The sequence below is a fragment of the Papaver somniferum genome, chromosome 11 (genome assembly GCF_003573695.1).
Source record: "Papaver somniferum cultivar HN1 chromosome 11, ASM357369v1, whole genome shotgun sequence".
Taxonomy (NCBI): Eukaryota; Viridiplantae; Streptophyta; class Magnoliopsida; order Ranunculales; family Papaveraceae; genus Papaver; species Papaver somniferum.
In genome coordinates, this window is record NC_039368.1 from 43,629,043 (window position 1) to 43,641,436 (window position 12,394).

Genomic DNA, 12,394 nt, shown 5'->3' on the forward strand with positions numbered 1-12,394 from the left:
ATCTCTTTCATGGAATTATACCATCATGAAGTTGTAAAGTTTTCTCTTTCTATCGTTACTTTTGAGTTATGCAACTCTCAGTACATAGAATTTTTATTACTCGTAAAAGAAACAATTATTTATTCTTCAACTGCTTCATCATCTCCGTAGCTTATGTGATATTCTTGAGTTTACAGCTTCTTCATAGGGAATTAATTCGCATAGTTTCTCCATAGTGTGCGAACAACCACACAATTAGACATATTTTTATCTTCATTTTCTCCTTTAAGATATAGTCTTCCTATGTTTCTTGGTGCGTGCGTTCTCGGAAGATTCTGCCTCAGTATCATTCTTTTCAGTTGTTTCAACTCTAGACACCACGTCCACCATTTAGCCTTTCACTTCTTTGATTGTCTTTAACATGTTTCTTCCAGTTTCTTCGCTTATTCTCTCTTTATTCGCATTTGTCCACATCAATTTCTTGGCAATTTTTTCCCACATTTGGATCACCTCTTATCATTCCAATTTCTTGAGGTATTGTAAAATTTTATGCGTTGATGAAAGGTCGAAGCTACCCCCAAAATACCGTGCATCCATGGTCTTCCAATCAAAGCATTGTAAGGGGACTCTATATCAACAACGCAGAATGTGATTTTTGTAGATAGATTCTTCAAGGGAATTCGCATTGTCACCTCTCCTTTAGGCATATTAGCAGAACCGTTGAATCCATAAATCTTATAAGTGGACGGAATTAGTTCGTTATCTTTTCCTCCCATGGTCTTATATGTGTGATAAAAGAGGATGTCAACCGAACTTCTTGGATCTATAAGTATTTTGTCAATTTCTCATACGTTTGCATCATCTTCTTCCTCCTTATCATCGTCTTTTAATTTTTCTTTGGGATTAATGCCAAGTTTTACCACTAATGGACTCTCATGTGATTCTCCTCCTTTTGGTGTCTCTTCAGCGCTGAACGAAATGACTTGTTTTTGCCAATGTTTTAATGGCGATATCTTCGCAAGGTTAAGTATCTCTCGTCCATCATTATCTCTCACGTGCACTCAACTTAAGATATTATCATGAAAGTATTCGATGTTTTTGAAAGAGTGAATAATTGAATTGCAATATAAATTCTTGGCTTTCGCATCCACTTCAATCACATATGTGTTTTTCCCTTTCTTTGCCTGTATATGTTGCCTCCAAGTGGTGGTGGTGGTAAATTCTGTTGATGTTGTGCTAAGAAGTGATTTAATTTTCCTTGTTCTATCATTTGTAGTATAATCTTTCTCACATTTCTACAATTATGCGTTGTGTGCCCATGAAAGTGATGATAAGCACAGAAATCCTTACTTCGTCTACCTGATGGTGGCTCATTTCCCAAATTAAAGGGATTTGGAATATCTTCCATTAAAATAACAACTTCTCATACTTTCTCTATTGTTGTATTCAATGGCGGAAGTTTTATTTGCTCCAAACTATCTTTTGGTTTTCTTGTTTCTTATTATAATATGGTTGCTGCTATTGTTGACCTCCATAATTTTCTTGTTGGTTATCCATTCTTTGAATTTTATTATTGCCTCCCCTATTTTGAAGTTGTTTTTCTTTGTATTCTCTTTCAAACTCTTCTTGATATACGCTTCCCATGGCTACTAACTTTTGTTCTTTCTTCACATTTTTCTTTCCCTGACTTCCTTGAGATGTACTCGCAACTGCATTTGTTATTCTTGGAAGTAAACTCGCATTCCCACTCGCATGGTTCATCGCAACTGGATAAGATTCCATATCTCTTTGCTTTTCTTCTAAAGCTATATATTCTTCTTGAAATTCACGCAATTCTCACATAGTTATGGTATCTTTTATCCTTAAGATTTGTGTGTACAATAAGTCTGTACGGAAAAGAGCATTGATAAGATTTCGTTCATCTACTCGTCTTCCCATTTCACTACACATAGTTCTCCAACGTGTTGTTAAATGTTGCAGACTTAATCCTTCTGCGGAGCCCAAATGTTGTTTCAATTCCTGGTCTTGACATGCTATTGCTGATATATTGCCCCAAAAATATGTTTTTTAGATGATGAAAAGATCTTATAGTTCCCACAGGCAACCCCTCAAACCATTGCAATGCTTCTCCAGTTAAGCTAGCTGGGAAATATTTACACAATATTGTATCATTCCCTTCCCATTGCAGTAAAGATCGGCTATAAGCTTTTACGTGTTGTATTGCACACGTAATTCCATCAAAAATATGAGTAAATGTAGGTAAAGTACACTTAGAAGGTATTATTGCAGTTTGTATGTGCCTTGCGAAAGGTGTTTTTCCAGCTTCTTCTACGGCTTCTTCTAACTGTCTTCTTCCACCATTTTTTCGCACAACTATCATTTCTCGTAATTCTGCCATTTCTTTAAGAATTTCTTCACTCATAGATTGATCTAAATCGTATTGCATAGGTCTTTTTAATCTTGCTTTTCTTAACCTATTCTCATGATTACTTTGCCGCATGGCTTCCTGTATCTCTCTTTCTTCAGTTTCTTCTCTTCTTCGTCTACGTCTTTTTCTTTCAGCTCTTTCACGTTCACGAAGTTCATTATTTATTTTCTGTTCGTCTTCACATGCATACTGATCTCGTAACATTTCTCTACTATGTAATAAGACTCTCCCTTGTTCTGGATCATGCTCCTCATTATTACCTCGCTCGTGAAGGATGTGATGACGTTCTCCAGCATTTTGATACCTGTCAATTCTTTGATTTTCTCTCTTATGATGATGTTCTCGTGGTTGCTCATATCGATCATGTTCTTGTTGATTGTCATCTAACTGCAGGTTTTCGTCAATAACTCATAGATTTCGTTCTCTTCGAGTATGTCCTTGGTTAGATCGACTTTGTCTTGATAAAATTCTATTGTTTATTGATCTCGATCATGTACTGGTTGTACTTATCGATCTCCGATCTTGTAACCTAAGATTCTCTTCTCTCAAATCATCATTTTGTCGTATAAGGTCCGCACGTATTTCATCTTCTCTACGTCTTTATGCGATCAATCTTTGTCTCAATTCTGCGATTGTCATATTATTGTCATCTCCTTCTATCATTCCCATTGCTACAGTTCTTTGCTCTTCTTCTTCAGTTGAATCAGTTTGTGAAGTATGTAGGCTTCCTCTATCATAATCAATAGGATTGTTCTGTTCTTGTGTACGTTGAGTTCCAATTGGATCTTCGTTTCCTTGAATATTCTCTTCTCCCATCCCTAGTTGATTTGGAATTTCATCTCTTCTTCTCTCAGCAATTCTTGTACTCATTCTCGCCGCCATTGGTTGAATAACGGATCTAATTCTCGCCATCACTCTTGTTTTTCTGAGATTGAACTTCTAAACAAATTCACCACCAGGATTTATCACTCCGAGTTGTTTTCTAGCGCCAAATGTAGTTGCAAGAAATCTCACAACCACACAAATATAAGAATCTACTAGTAATTAACCAGCCTCAAAGTGAATCATCTTTCTATTTATTAAAATCACAAGAACAATTACAAGGTAATGGGAAATTCAGGTTTACAATCTTTCTCTCCTAATTTCTTGACCAAAGTCCCTCTAAAGAACTCTCCCCCTCTATAGACCAATTACTTTTTATATAGGATATTACATAATGGATGACAACTAAGAGATCCTTTATTTTCGGAATCCTTGTACGATATTATCGCACATGTACATTGGTTATTTTCGCAGACCTTATAAATTTCGCACAGTTCTTCACATTTTATTCGTGATTAGGTTGACATTATTCAATTCCTTATCACATCTGAGTGTATGCGACGCTCTTTGCACACATCTAATTATTCCTTACTCGCATATAATACAATTGCGATATTCTATTCCTACACATCATGTATTTGTGAATGCATTAAATTACAATACGAACGTGTTCCAAATATTATTGCCAAGCACTCCACTTATTAGAGTCTGCACTAGGCAGTCTGCACTGTTACCTGTGGCCACATAAAACCATCTCATTTAGGGAAGATGCCTCTTATCATTTACGGAAGATGCCTCTTAAGATTCAGGACACATCAATTTCATCGTCCACCATTTGTCCTTCTGAGTATGAGTTGTTATATTTTTGACTTATTCAAACACAGAAGTTAACCATATGATGTGGAACTCACCAGTCTAGTTGGATGGATAATCATATACGGCTGGATTGGTCGTTTTCCGTATCTATAGGCAAGAACCGTAACAAGTTACTTTTACCAAAATACCCCACTCAGTAATCTAAAATATTCGCATCAACTTTCTTGGACGATTCTAATTAATGTCCAGGGTGTTAGTCCTCAAGGAAATTAGGGGAGTTGGGTGTAGTTGTGTTTTTTCCCGTTAGTCGTGAGGGAATTCGAGGGAGTCTCTTAAAATCCCCGTTAGTCGTGGGAGAGTTTAGAAGAGTCTCCCCAACTCCCTAGAAAACCGTGTTAGTCGTGGGGGAGTTTGAAAGAAACTCTTAAACTCCATGTTAGTGGTAAAAATTAGAATGATAAGGAGTTTGTTTTTTTTTTGGAGTTATGGGATGTTCTAGGAAGTTTATAATGTATTTTTGCCTCACTCGAAATCTCTCAAAAAAGTAGAGATTTTGGGAGAGTCTCTCAAACTCCCTACACTCAACACACCAAATTTTCTCAAGCTCCCAATACTCTATTACACTCCCTCAAAATCCCCAAAATTCAAAATACATTAAACTCCCTCCAACTCACTCGTGGACATTTTAAATGAAAGGATATTATTCGTAAAATATCTCATTATGCTGTATTAATGCTACAGCAAAAGCCATGTTTGTTATTTTGCGCTGGCAAAGCTAAACAGGCTGCAGTAGTGGATTCATATTCCATTTCACGGCTCTTTATATATATTGTCTTTCTCCCCCTCAAGATTTTTCTCCCAAAGATTTTCAGATTCTCCTTTCAACACACACGTAAGTACTTTTCTTCTCCACGATTTCTCTAGATTTTGTGTAATGCCGCCTGTTTTACTGTAGAAAGACTGATTTCCACTTTATTTGCAATTGATTATTCTTTTTTGTATGTTGGAGTTAAACATTTGTACAATTTGAATCTGTGGTACAGATCCTTGTGAGGTTTTGAAAGGAACGAAAGAGAAAGAAAATCGATAATGTCGAAATCAGGAACATTTGATCTCGCATCTGGTGTTGGCGGAAAGATCGAGAAAAAGGAAGTGCTTTCAGCTGTTGATAAGTATATATTCTCTTTAATCAACATTCTGCATGTGTGTTACGAATTTTATTTAATGACTATGATTAACCTTTTTTGTATTAGTTTATCTCTTCTATTCATCCGATTAGTTTCTGATCTACTATTTTGGTTCTTCCAAACTGAATAGTTCATAGAAATTGAATTCTTAATGGTCATTTTCAGTGGATCTGGTTTTGTGATTCTGACAATCGTGTTTTCTTAAATTCCTTAGCAATTTTTAGATCTTGATTAATATTGTACTAGTTCATTAGCACTTGAGCTGACTGTATTTGTGCCAATCGGATTCTGATAATAGTTCAGTTTTTTGAGTTTTTTTTTTCTCCTTTGTAATCATTTGGTGCCTGATATTATCTTATAGGTACGAGAAGTATCATGTCAGTTATGGAGGAGAAGAGGCAGACAGAAAAGAAAACTACACTGACATGGTGAGGTTTTCTTCTATTCTATCTGGGAGATTTACCAACTGTACTCTAACCTTACGTGTGGAAAACTCACCTTTTAGCTAGATATTTTTGGGCAAATCAACATTTATTTGATGTTGGATCCTCTGAACATGTATGTCGATACTTTTAAGTGGGATTAACTTTTACATGACAGAGTCACACGACAATATCCAAGGCATGCAAGAATTATGACCTAGCTCTTTTCTAACTCTGTTGGAGAAGCTACTTCAAGATTAAAAAAATATGATAAAGAATTCATGAAGTTCTCTTCTAAAACTATTCGAGCTTGAAATGCGATATTGTTATTGAGTGACTAAGGTTGTAATTTATCTGAAGAGTACACAATGAGTAGGTATAGGTCAAGGTATCTCTCTTATTGACTTGAAACGCGGCTGAAATGGCAGCAATGTTTCTGAATTCTGAGTAGATCTATAAAAACAAAACCAATATGTAGGTAAATAAAGGTTTCCTTTTGCTGTTTTTGTGAACTTATAGAAGCGTTCTTAATGTGGTTAATCACTATGCATATACTTCATATTGCTTGGTTTTCTGAGTGTAAACTACTCAAACATTTCCTATATTACAATTTTGTGTTTTTCTTTGTCTTGTCTCTCTTAATTCTATGTTCATGGATAAGATTCTTCCATGTTATTCTTAAGATTAGAAATAATCAATATGAACTGTGTGTATTTGTGTGGAATTCAGGTAAACAAATACTATGATCTAGTGACCAGCTTCTATGAATATGGCTGGGGAGAATCTTTCCATTTTGCACACAGGTCAGCTGTTAGCACTATGTTTATTTTGTACTTTGAGAAGTTATAGTTGTATTTCTTCTTTGTGGCTTTTACATGCCAATCACAATACAGTCTGTTTTCGATAAGCCCATTTAGTCTGTTTATATGGATTGTTTGCAATCTTTGTTGATGAGTATGGTCTAAGCTTGGGCATGACTTTCATCATCAGATGGAATGGAGAGTCGCTTAGGGAGAGCATTAAGCGTCATGAGCACTTTTTAGCTTTGAATCTTGGCTTGAAACGTGGACAGAAGGTACAAATTAGTTGATTGCATGCTTTGTATCACTGGAATTATACGTTGATCTTTTCTTACCTGGGGTTTAATTTTCACCTCTTATGTTTCTTGGGTGCAAATCATTAAACTCTTCATTCGATTTTCAACATAGGTGTTGGACGTTGGATGTGGTATTGGAGGACCGCTCAGAGAAGTTGCTAGATTTAGGTATCGTTTCAATGACTCATGATAAATTTTACCAGAATCGTTTCTTTTACGGTTCCACGTGCTTGAGATGTTAATACTTCTTAAAATTAGTTAGTTATCAGATGATTGGATTGTCCCAATGCCTAGCATGCTTTCCACATGTTTCTTCTACCATATTGGTACTGTGTGGTTTGTGTTAGTATTTTAAAGCTGGTGTTATGAGAGAAACCTGTAGTTCCAAAAAAAATATTTAAAAAGTAATTCAGAGAGAAAATGTCATTGTTTTTCCTCTCTTTTTATAAAGGAGGCCGTTTGTTTTTGTTTGTTTTTGCTTATTGACCATAACGCAGTTTCAAACAACCAATGATATTAAGGCTATTTAGAGTATGCTGAAACAGAAACAAAGTTAATTTACTTAAGGCTATTTATCCCACTCTCCTTTTCAAAAATGAAACTAGCATTATTTGGGTCATGATAAAAAAACTATATTGAAACAGCCCAAATGAAAATAATTTTATGAAATAAATCTTGGTGTGTGTTGAAACAGTAACAATTGGAGTTTACTTGTGGCTATTTCTCGCACTCTCTTATCCAAAACGAAACTTGCATTATTTGGGTCACGATATCGTTATATATCATCCCCCACACTTTCAAATGTCAGTGTTCATGCCCCAAGTGCAAGAAAAAGCCATATTAGTACAGTTTGAAACATCTTTGACCCATTCTGGATCAGGCAGGACCAATTACGTTTACTGTACAATGTTCAGTGTGGAAACTGGTCGGGAATTTGTTTTCTTAGCTAAGATGACCCATAGACTGAAATTAATGTACTTCAAACCATTAAATGATGAGCTTCTCTGGTGATCCTTTGCAGTGGCACTTCTGTTACAGGGTTAAACAACAATGAATACCAGATAACAAGAGGCAAGGTTTGTATATATTTCTTTGCTTAATGATAATGTATTGTTTTTAGCCGACACATAATTTCCTAGTATAAAGACTAAACTCCATTTCCATTCTCATGAATTAAAAAGGTTTCTTTCTTCAAATATGGTTACTTACCTACACTCACATTTTCTGATTGGCAGACACTTAATCGAGCTGCTGGAGTTGATGGTACCTGCAATTTCGTGAAGGTAGTTTTCAGTATTTGTATTTTTTTGTTCTGTAATCCCTTTCTATGGTTATCTTTCTGTTTGACTGTTGGTTCTTTGTTACTTTGTCTTGTTATGATCTCAGCAACAGATTACTTAATTATGTTTATCTACTATTGCAGGCCGACTTCATGAAAATGCCTTTTGCTGATAACACCTATGATGCAGTGTATGCAGTAGAAGCGACCTGCCACGCCCCAGATGCTGTATGTGCTTCAACAATATACTCAATTAAGATTTGAAATTCTTAGTGCTTGTGGCCTTCTGTTTGTCACAGTTTCTGGTATTTCTCTACTGACATCGGCATTTCATTGTTTTATGGCTCAAACAGCTAGGTTGTTACAAAGAGATCTACAGGGTGTTAAAGCCTGGACAACATTTTGCTGCATACGAGTGGTGCATGACTGATTCTTTTGACCCCAGTAACCAAGAGCACCAGAAAATCAAGGTAGTATAACATGCATTGAACGGGATCGGAGATATTTCACCTTAAAATATTTTCGTGTTATGAGATGATAAATCTATTTCCTCTGACCAGGCAGCAATTGAGCTCGGGGATGGCCTCCCGGACATAAGGCACACAAAACAATGTCTCGAAGCTCTGAAGCTTGCAGGGTTTGAAGTAAGCATCCTTCATGTTGTACCGTCTTGAATTTTTTCATGTGGACTCACTATCTCTGTTTCCAATTGCTTGATAACTTCATCTGATGAAGCCTTGGGGTATATGTGAATAGGTTATATGGGATAAAGATCTTGCTGAGGATTCGCCTGTGCCTTGGTATTTGCCTTTGGACAAAAGTCACTTCTCTTTGACTAGCTTCCGTCTTACAGCTATGGGACGTTTTGTCACAAGAAATATGGTTAGCTTTCTTAACATTTAATGGAAATTTCAAATTTGACGAATTTGTTTCCTATGATTGTTTTTGTCATGGGGGTAGTTAAGTAGTAGGTAAAATCCTTTGCATTGTGCAGGTGAAAGCCTTGGAGTATGTGGGTCTTGCTCCTGCAGGAAGTCAAAGAGTTCAAATGTTCCTCGAGGAAGCTGCTGAAGGCCTTGTAGCTGGTGGAAAGTAAGAAAAGTCCCTTTGGGACTATACCCACATTTCCCTTTCTATATATAGACCCTTATATCCACGCCAAAAATTGATGCATTCTCCACTCATATTTCCAAATACTACCACTAGAATCCTAGATGATATATTTGTTTAGAAATTAGACCATTACAGCTTTCGTTATTAAAGGTTTTCTACAATCACTGACCTATATGTCTACAGGAAAGAGATTTTCACACCGATGTACTTCTTCTTGGCACGCAAACCACTATCAGCTTCAGAAACTCAAGACTCATAAGCTGCATGTACCCTGTTTTTCTTTGGCTTGGACGTTCCCGTGCAACTATGAGATGAGCTGGAAACCTATTTTACAAGCTTCACCTTGTTTGTAATTCCACAAGGGCTCAAGCAAATGAATAGACCTTCTAAGATGGAACTGACCACTAGAGTAGCTGATAACTATCATTACCATTCGCTCTCATCTGGTTGCTTGTTCTTTTATTGCATTAGATTTGTTATCCACTCTTTAATTTATTGAGTGTTTGTTTAATTGACAGTTCAGTGTACTTGATTTTGTACTGAATCTTTACACCCGTGCTAAAATCTTCCGAAAAAGGCAACATCGTGTCTAATATCTATTAGGGTTTTTGTACTGCTACTTGGTAACAAGACTGTGAAGAGTTTTTGTAAGGAGGTTAACTTGGTAACAAGACCGTGAAAAGTTTTGTAAGGAGGTTAACTGTGTAGTACCCAGGCAAGTGGGATAAAATGGAATTATCCCAAATCAAATATGCTATTGTGATCCAAAATCTGCAAATATGAAATATCAATTATGCATTGTAAATTTGTAACCCGGAATTTACCTTGTGGGTCCTTTAAGATCTTTTACCGGCCGTCTAAATCTGGCCTTCTGTATAAATTTGTCTTGCGACCTGAATTGGTAGAAATCTACACTTAAACTTCTTTTTTTGATGCACAAGAACTACTTCATTTAAGCTTTCTTGCTAACAATCATGTCGTCCCTAATAATCTTAGCATATTCCTCGAGGATGTTACACTAAAAATCAAACGAGGATTTGATAGCTCCAGCTTTGTTAGCTATTACATGGGCTATGTTATTAGAAGTTCTTTCGGCATGACTGACACCAAGATATTGAAAGGAAACAACAAGATGCCTTATTTCATCGACAATCCCTTAGTTCATCCAATGTACAAAAGGATTGGCCTTGTTGATAGAACTAACTACATTCTGACAATCCGATTCAAAGATTAAGTTTGCAACTGCATTTTTTTGGCCCATGATATAGCTTCCTTCATGACTAAGCATTCTGCCTGCTCTGCATCTAATCCTCAATCGATGTGTCTGCCCCTGATACCTCTGGTTGTACCTGCAGAGTCTCTGATAATTAGACCAATACATATGTTCTTAGTAAACTGATCAAAAAAGGCAGCTATATTCATTTTCAGTTGATTATTAGATGGAGGAGACCAAGCTTTTGTGATAACTACAATGTTGGCATTCGCCTGAACCCGAGGGTCTCACAAACATTGATGTACCATACTTCTAATAGCATTAGTGGTGTATCAACAGTTTATGTGCTTGTTTTCAAAAACTTTTATACATCTGTTTTTCCTAATGTGCCAAATTGTGCACATTAGTATGGGAATTCAGATGTTTTTAGCTTCTGAACCTTGACAATTAGTCAACCAACTAGTAATCGAATAGATCACCTCAGTATGTTGCAATTGGATGTTAGACACATTCACATTCATAGACAACCAAATGGATCTAGCATAGTCACAGTCCATTAGGAGGTGTTTTAATGTTTTTTCCTCTCCGTGACAGTGAGGACATTGCTTATCTATGTCATTCTTGTAAAACCTAACTTTCTTCCGAGTAAGAACAATTTCTCTAAAACATTTCCAGATAAAAAGCTTCACTTTATGAGGGACTTTAGATTTACAGAGTTTCTTCTAAACTATTTTTGGGATCTGTTGGGATTGTTGATTTCTAACATGAGCATTGTATGTCAGAACTGTGTAGGATGTGTTAGAGCATAACTCGGTTGAACCCACCAAGCGTTGGTATGTCAAGTTTGGTTGCCATATTTTAGTGAATCAAAACTCATGTTAAGAGTCGCTTGATTATGTACTAGACTCAACTTCGTATAGGTTAGCTTGAAATTATTAGGATATGAGACATTACAAGTATTACGAAGATTTGAAGATGTGAAGAAGCAAGGAGCTACAACGACAACAATCATCCTTCCACTTGAGGTTAGTGATATTTGACTTGAACTGTTTCATTCCCTAACGTATCTTTCAAGTCGTGCATATTGAAAACAAAACTGCGAAGCATATTTGAACTCTAGATAGACATGGTATTAAGGAATACAACACGAGGTTTATTATTGCTTAACCATTAAACTTTGTAGATAAGACATCGCCATAATCATTTGAATGCTATTGTGATTGTGTATGGGTATGAGGTGAGGATTTCATCCTAGGGAACAATGTTTACATGTGTTCTAAGGAAGTAAGTTCATAAACTTGTTTGTGAATCGAAAAGGAAATCGTCAGGCGTTATTGGGATTGTTATTCATTGCATATCTTGTGAACATCCAATATGTGTGATTTAGTAGAAGCGTTCATGACTTGTTTGTGTTCTTGGTAAAACTATTCACAAAAGCCTGACTTATGTATTGGTATGACTCTTATTAGTGAAACTGATCTTAAGTAATCACCTGAGATGGTATGATCGGGTTTGTGATTTTATGTCTGACCAAAACTGGGAAAAAGGGAACCGATCCTAGTAATAGGTGCAATACATCACAAAGGGGAACCGATCCTTGTATGAGGTGCAACAAGTTTATAGCAGAAAGGGGAACATATCCTATGGACATGTGCAACACGTTTTTAGGCAAAGGGGAACCGATCCTATGGACATGTGCAACACATTCAAGTTAAATACCATATGTATGTGGGGAACCGATCCTAGTACCTAGTCAACCGAATTTTGGAAAGCTAGTATGACTATGCACAGTACTCACATGGAGGTAGAACCGAAACTTGTTTTGGTAGAACCGCTACACCCATGATTTGTGATTGAATGTTATTTGATCAATCGTATAGTTCTTGAAAGTCAGATGAACCAATTCTAAACTTGTTTGGAAGTGTGGCAAATAGTTTTCAAGGTTGTAAGTATGAAAGAGAACTTACAAAGTTAGGATGTCGACATACTTTGAACACGTACTGTGAATGTCTATTATTTAATTGTTCAAAGTTATTCCA

General features: G+C 36.3%; 1 protein-coding gene across 1 annotated transcript; it reads left to right on the forward strand.

The window, feature by feature from the left end:
• Window positions 1–4,791: 4,791 nt before the first annotated feature.
• On the forward strand, window positions 4,792–9,723 carry LOC113322869 (cycloartenol-C-24-methyltransferase-like). Its single transcript, XM_026571045.1, has 14 exons — window positions 4,792–4,937; window positions 5,089–5,217; window positions 5,594–5,660; window positions 6,384–6,457; window positions 6,645–6,729; window positions 6,863–6,918; window positions 7,772–7,826; window positions 7,986–8,033; window positions 8,174–8,257; window positions 8,383–8,499; window positions 8,590–8,673; window positions 8,786–8,911; window positions 9,024–9,121; window positions 9,326–9,723. Exons 2-14 carry the CDS (start codon window positions 5,135–5,137, stop codon window positions 9,399–9,401), a joined length of 1,053 nt encoding a protein of 350 aa, XP_026426830.1. The 5' UTR covers window positions 4,792–4,937; window positions 5,089–5,134; the 3' UTR covers window positions 9,402–9,723.
• The last annotated feature ends 2,671 nt before the right edge of the window (window positions 9,724–12,394 follow it).

Bases quoted from the DNA above. Each gene is read 5' to 3' on its own strand.
- LOC113322869 (XM_026571045.1), top strand. From the start codon at position 5,135: ATGTCGAAATCAGGAACATTTGATCTCGCATCTGGTGTTGGCGGAAAG. The intron at 5,218-5,593 runs GTATATATTCTC...ATTATCTTATAG, and splicing joins GTGCTTTCAGCTGTTGATAA to GTACGAGAAGTATCATGTCA. The intron at 8,500-8,589 runs GTAGTATAACAT...TCCTCTGACCAG, and splicing joins AAGAGCACCAGAAAATCAAG to GCAGCAATTGAGCTCGGGGA.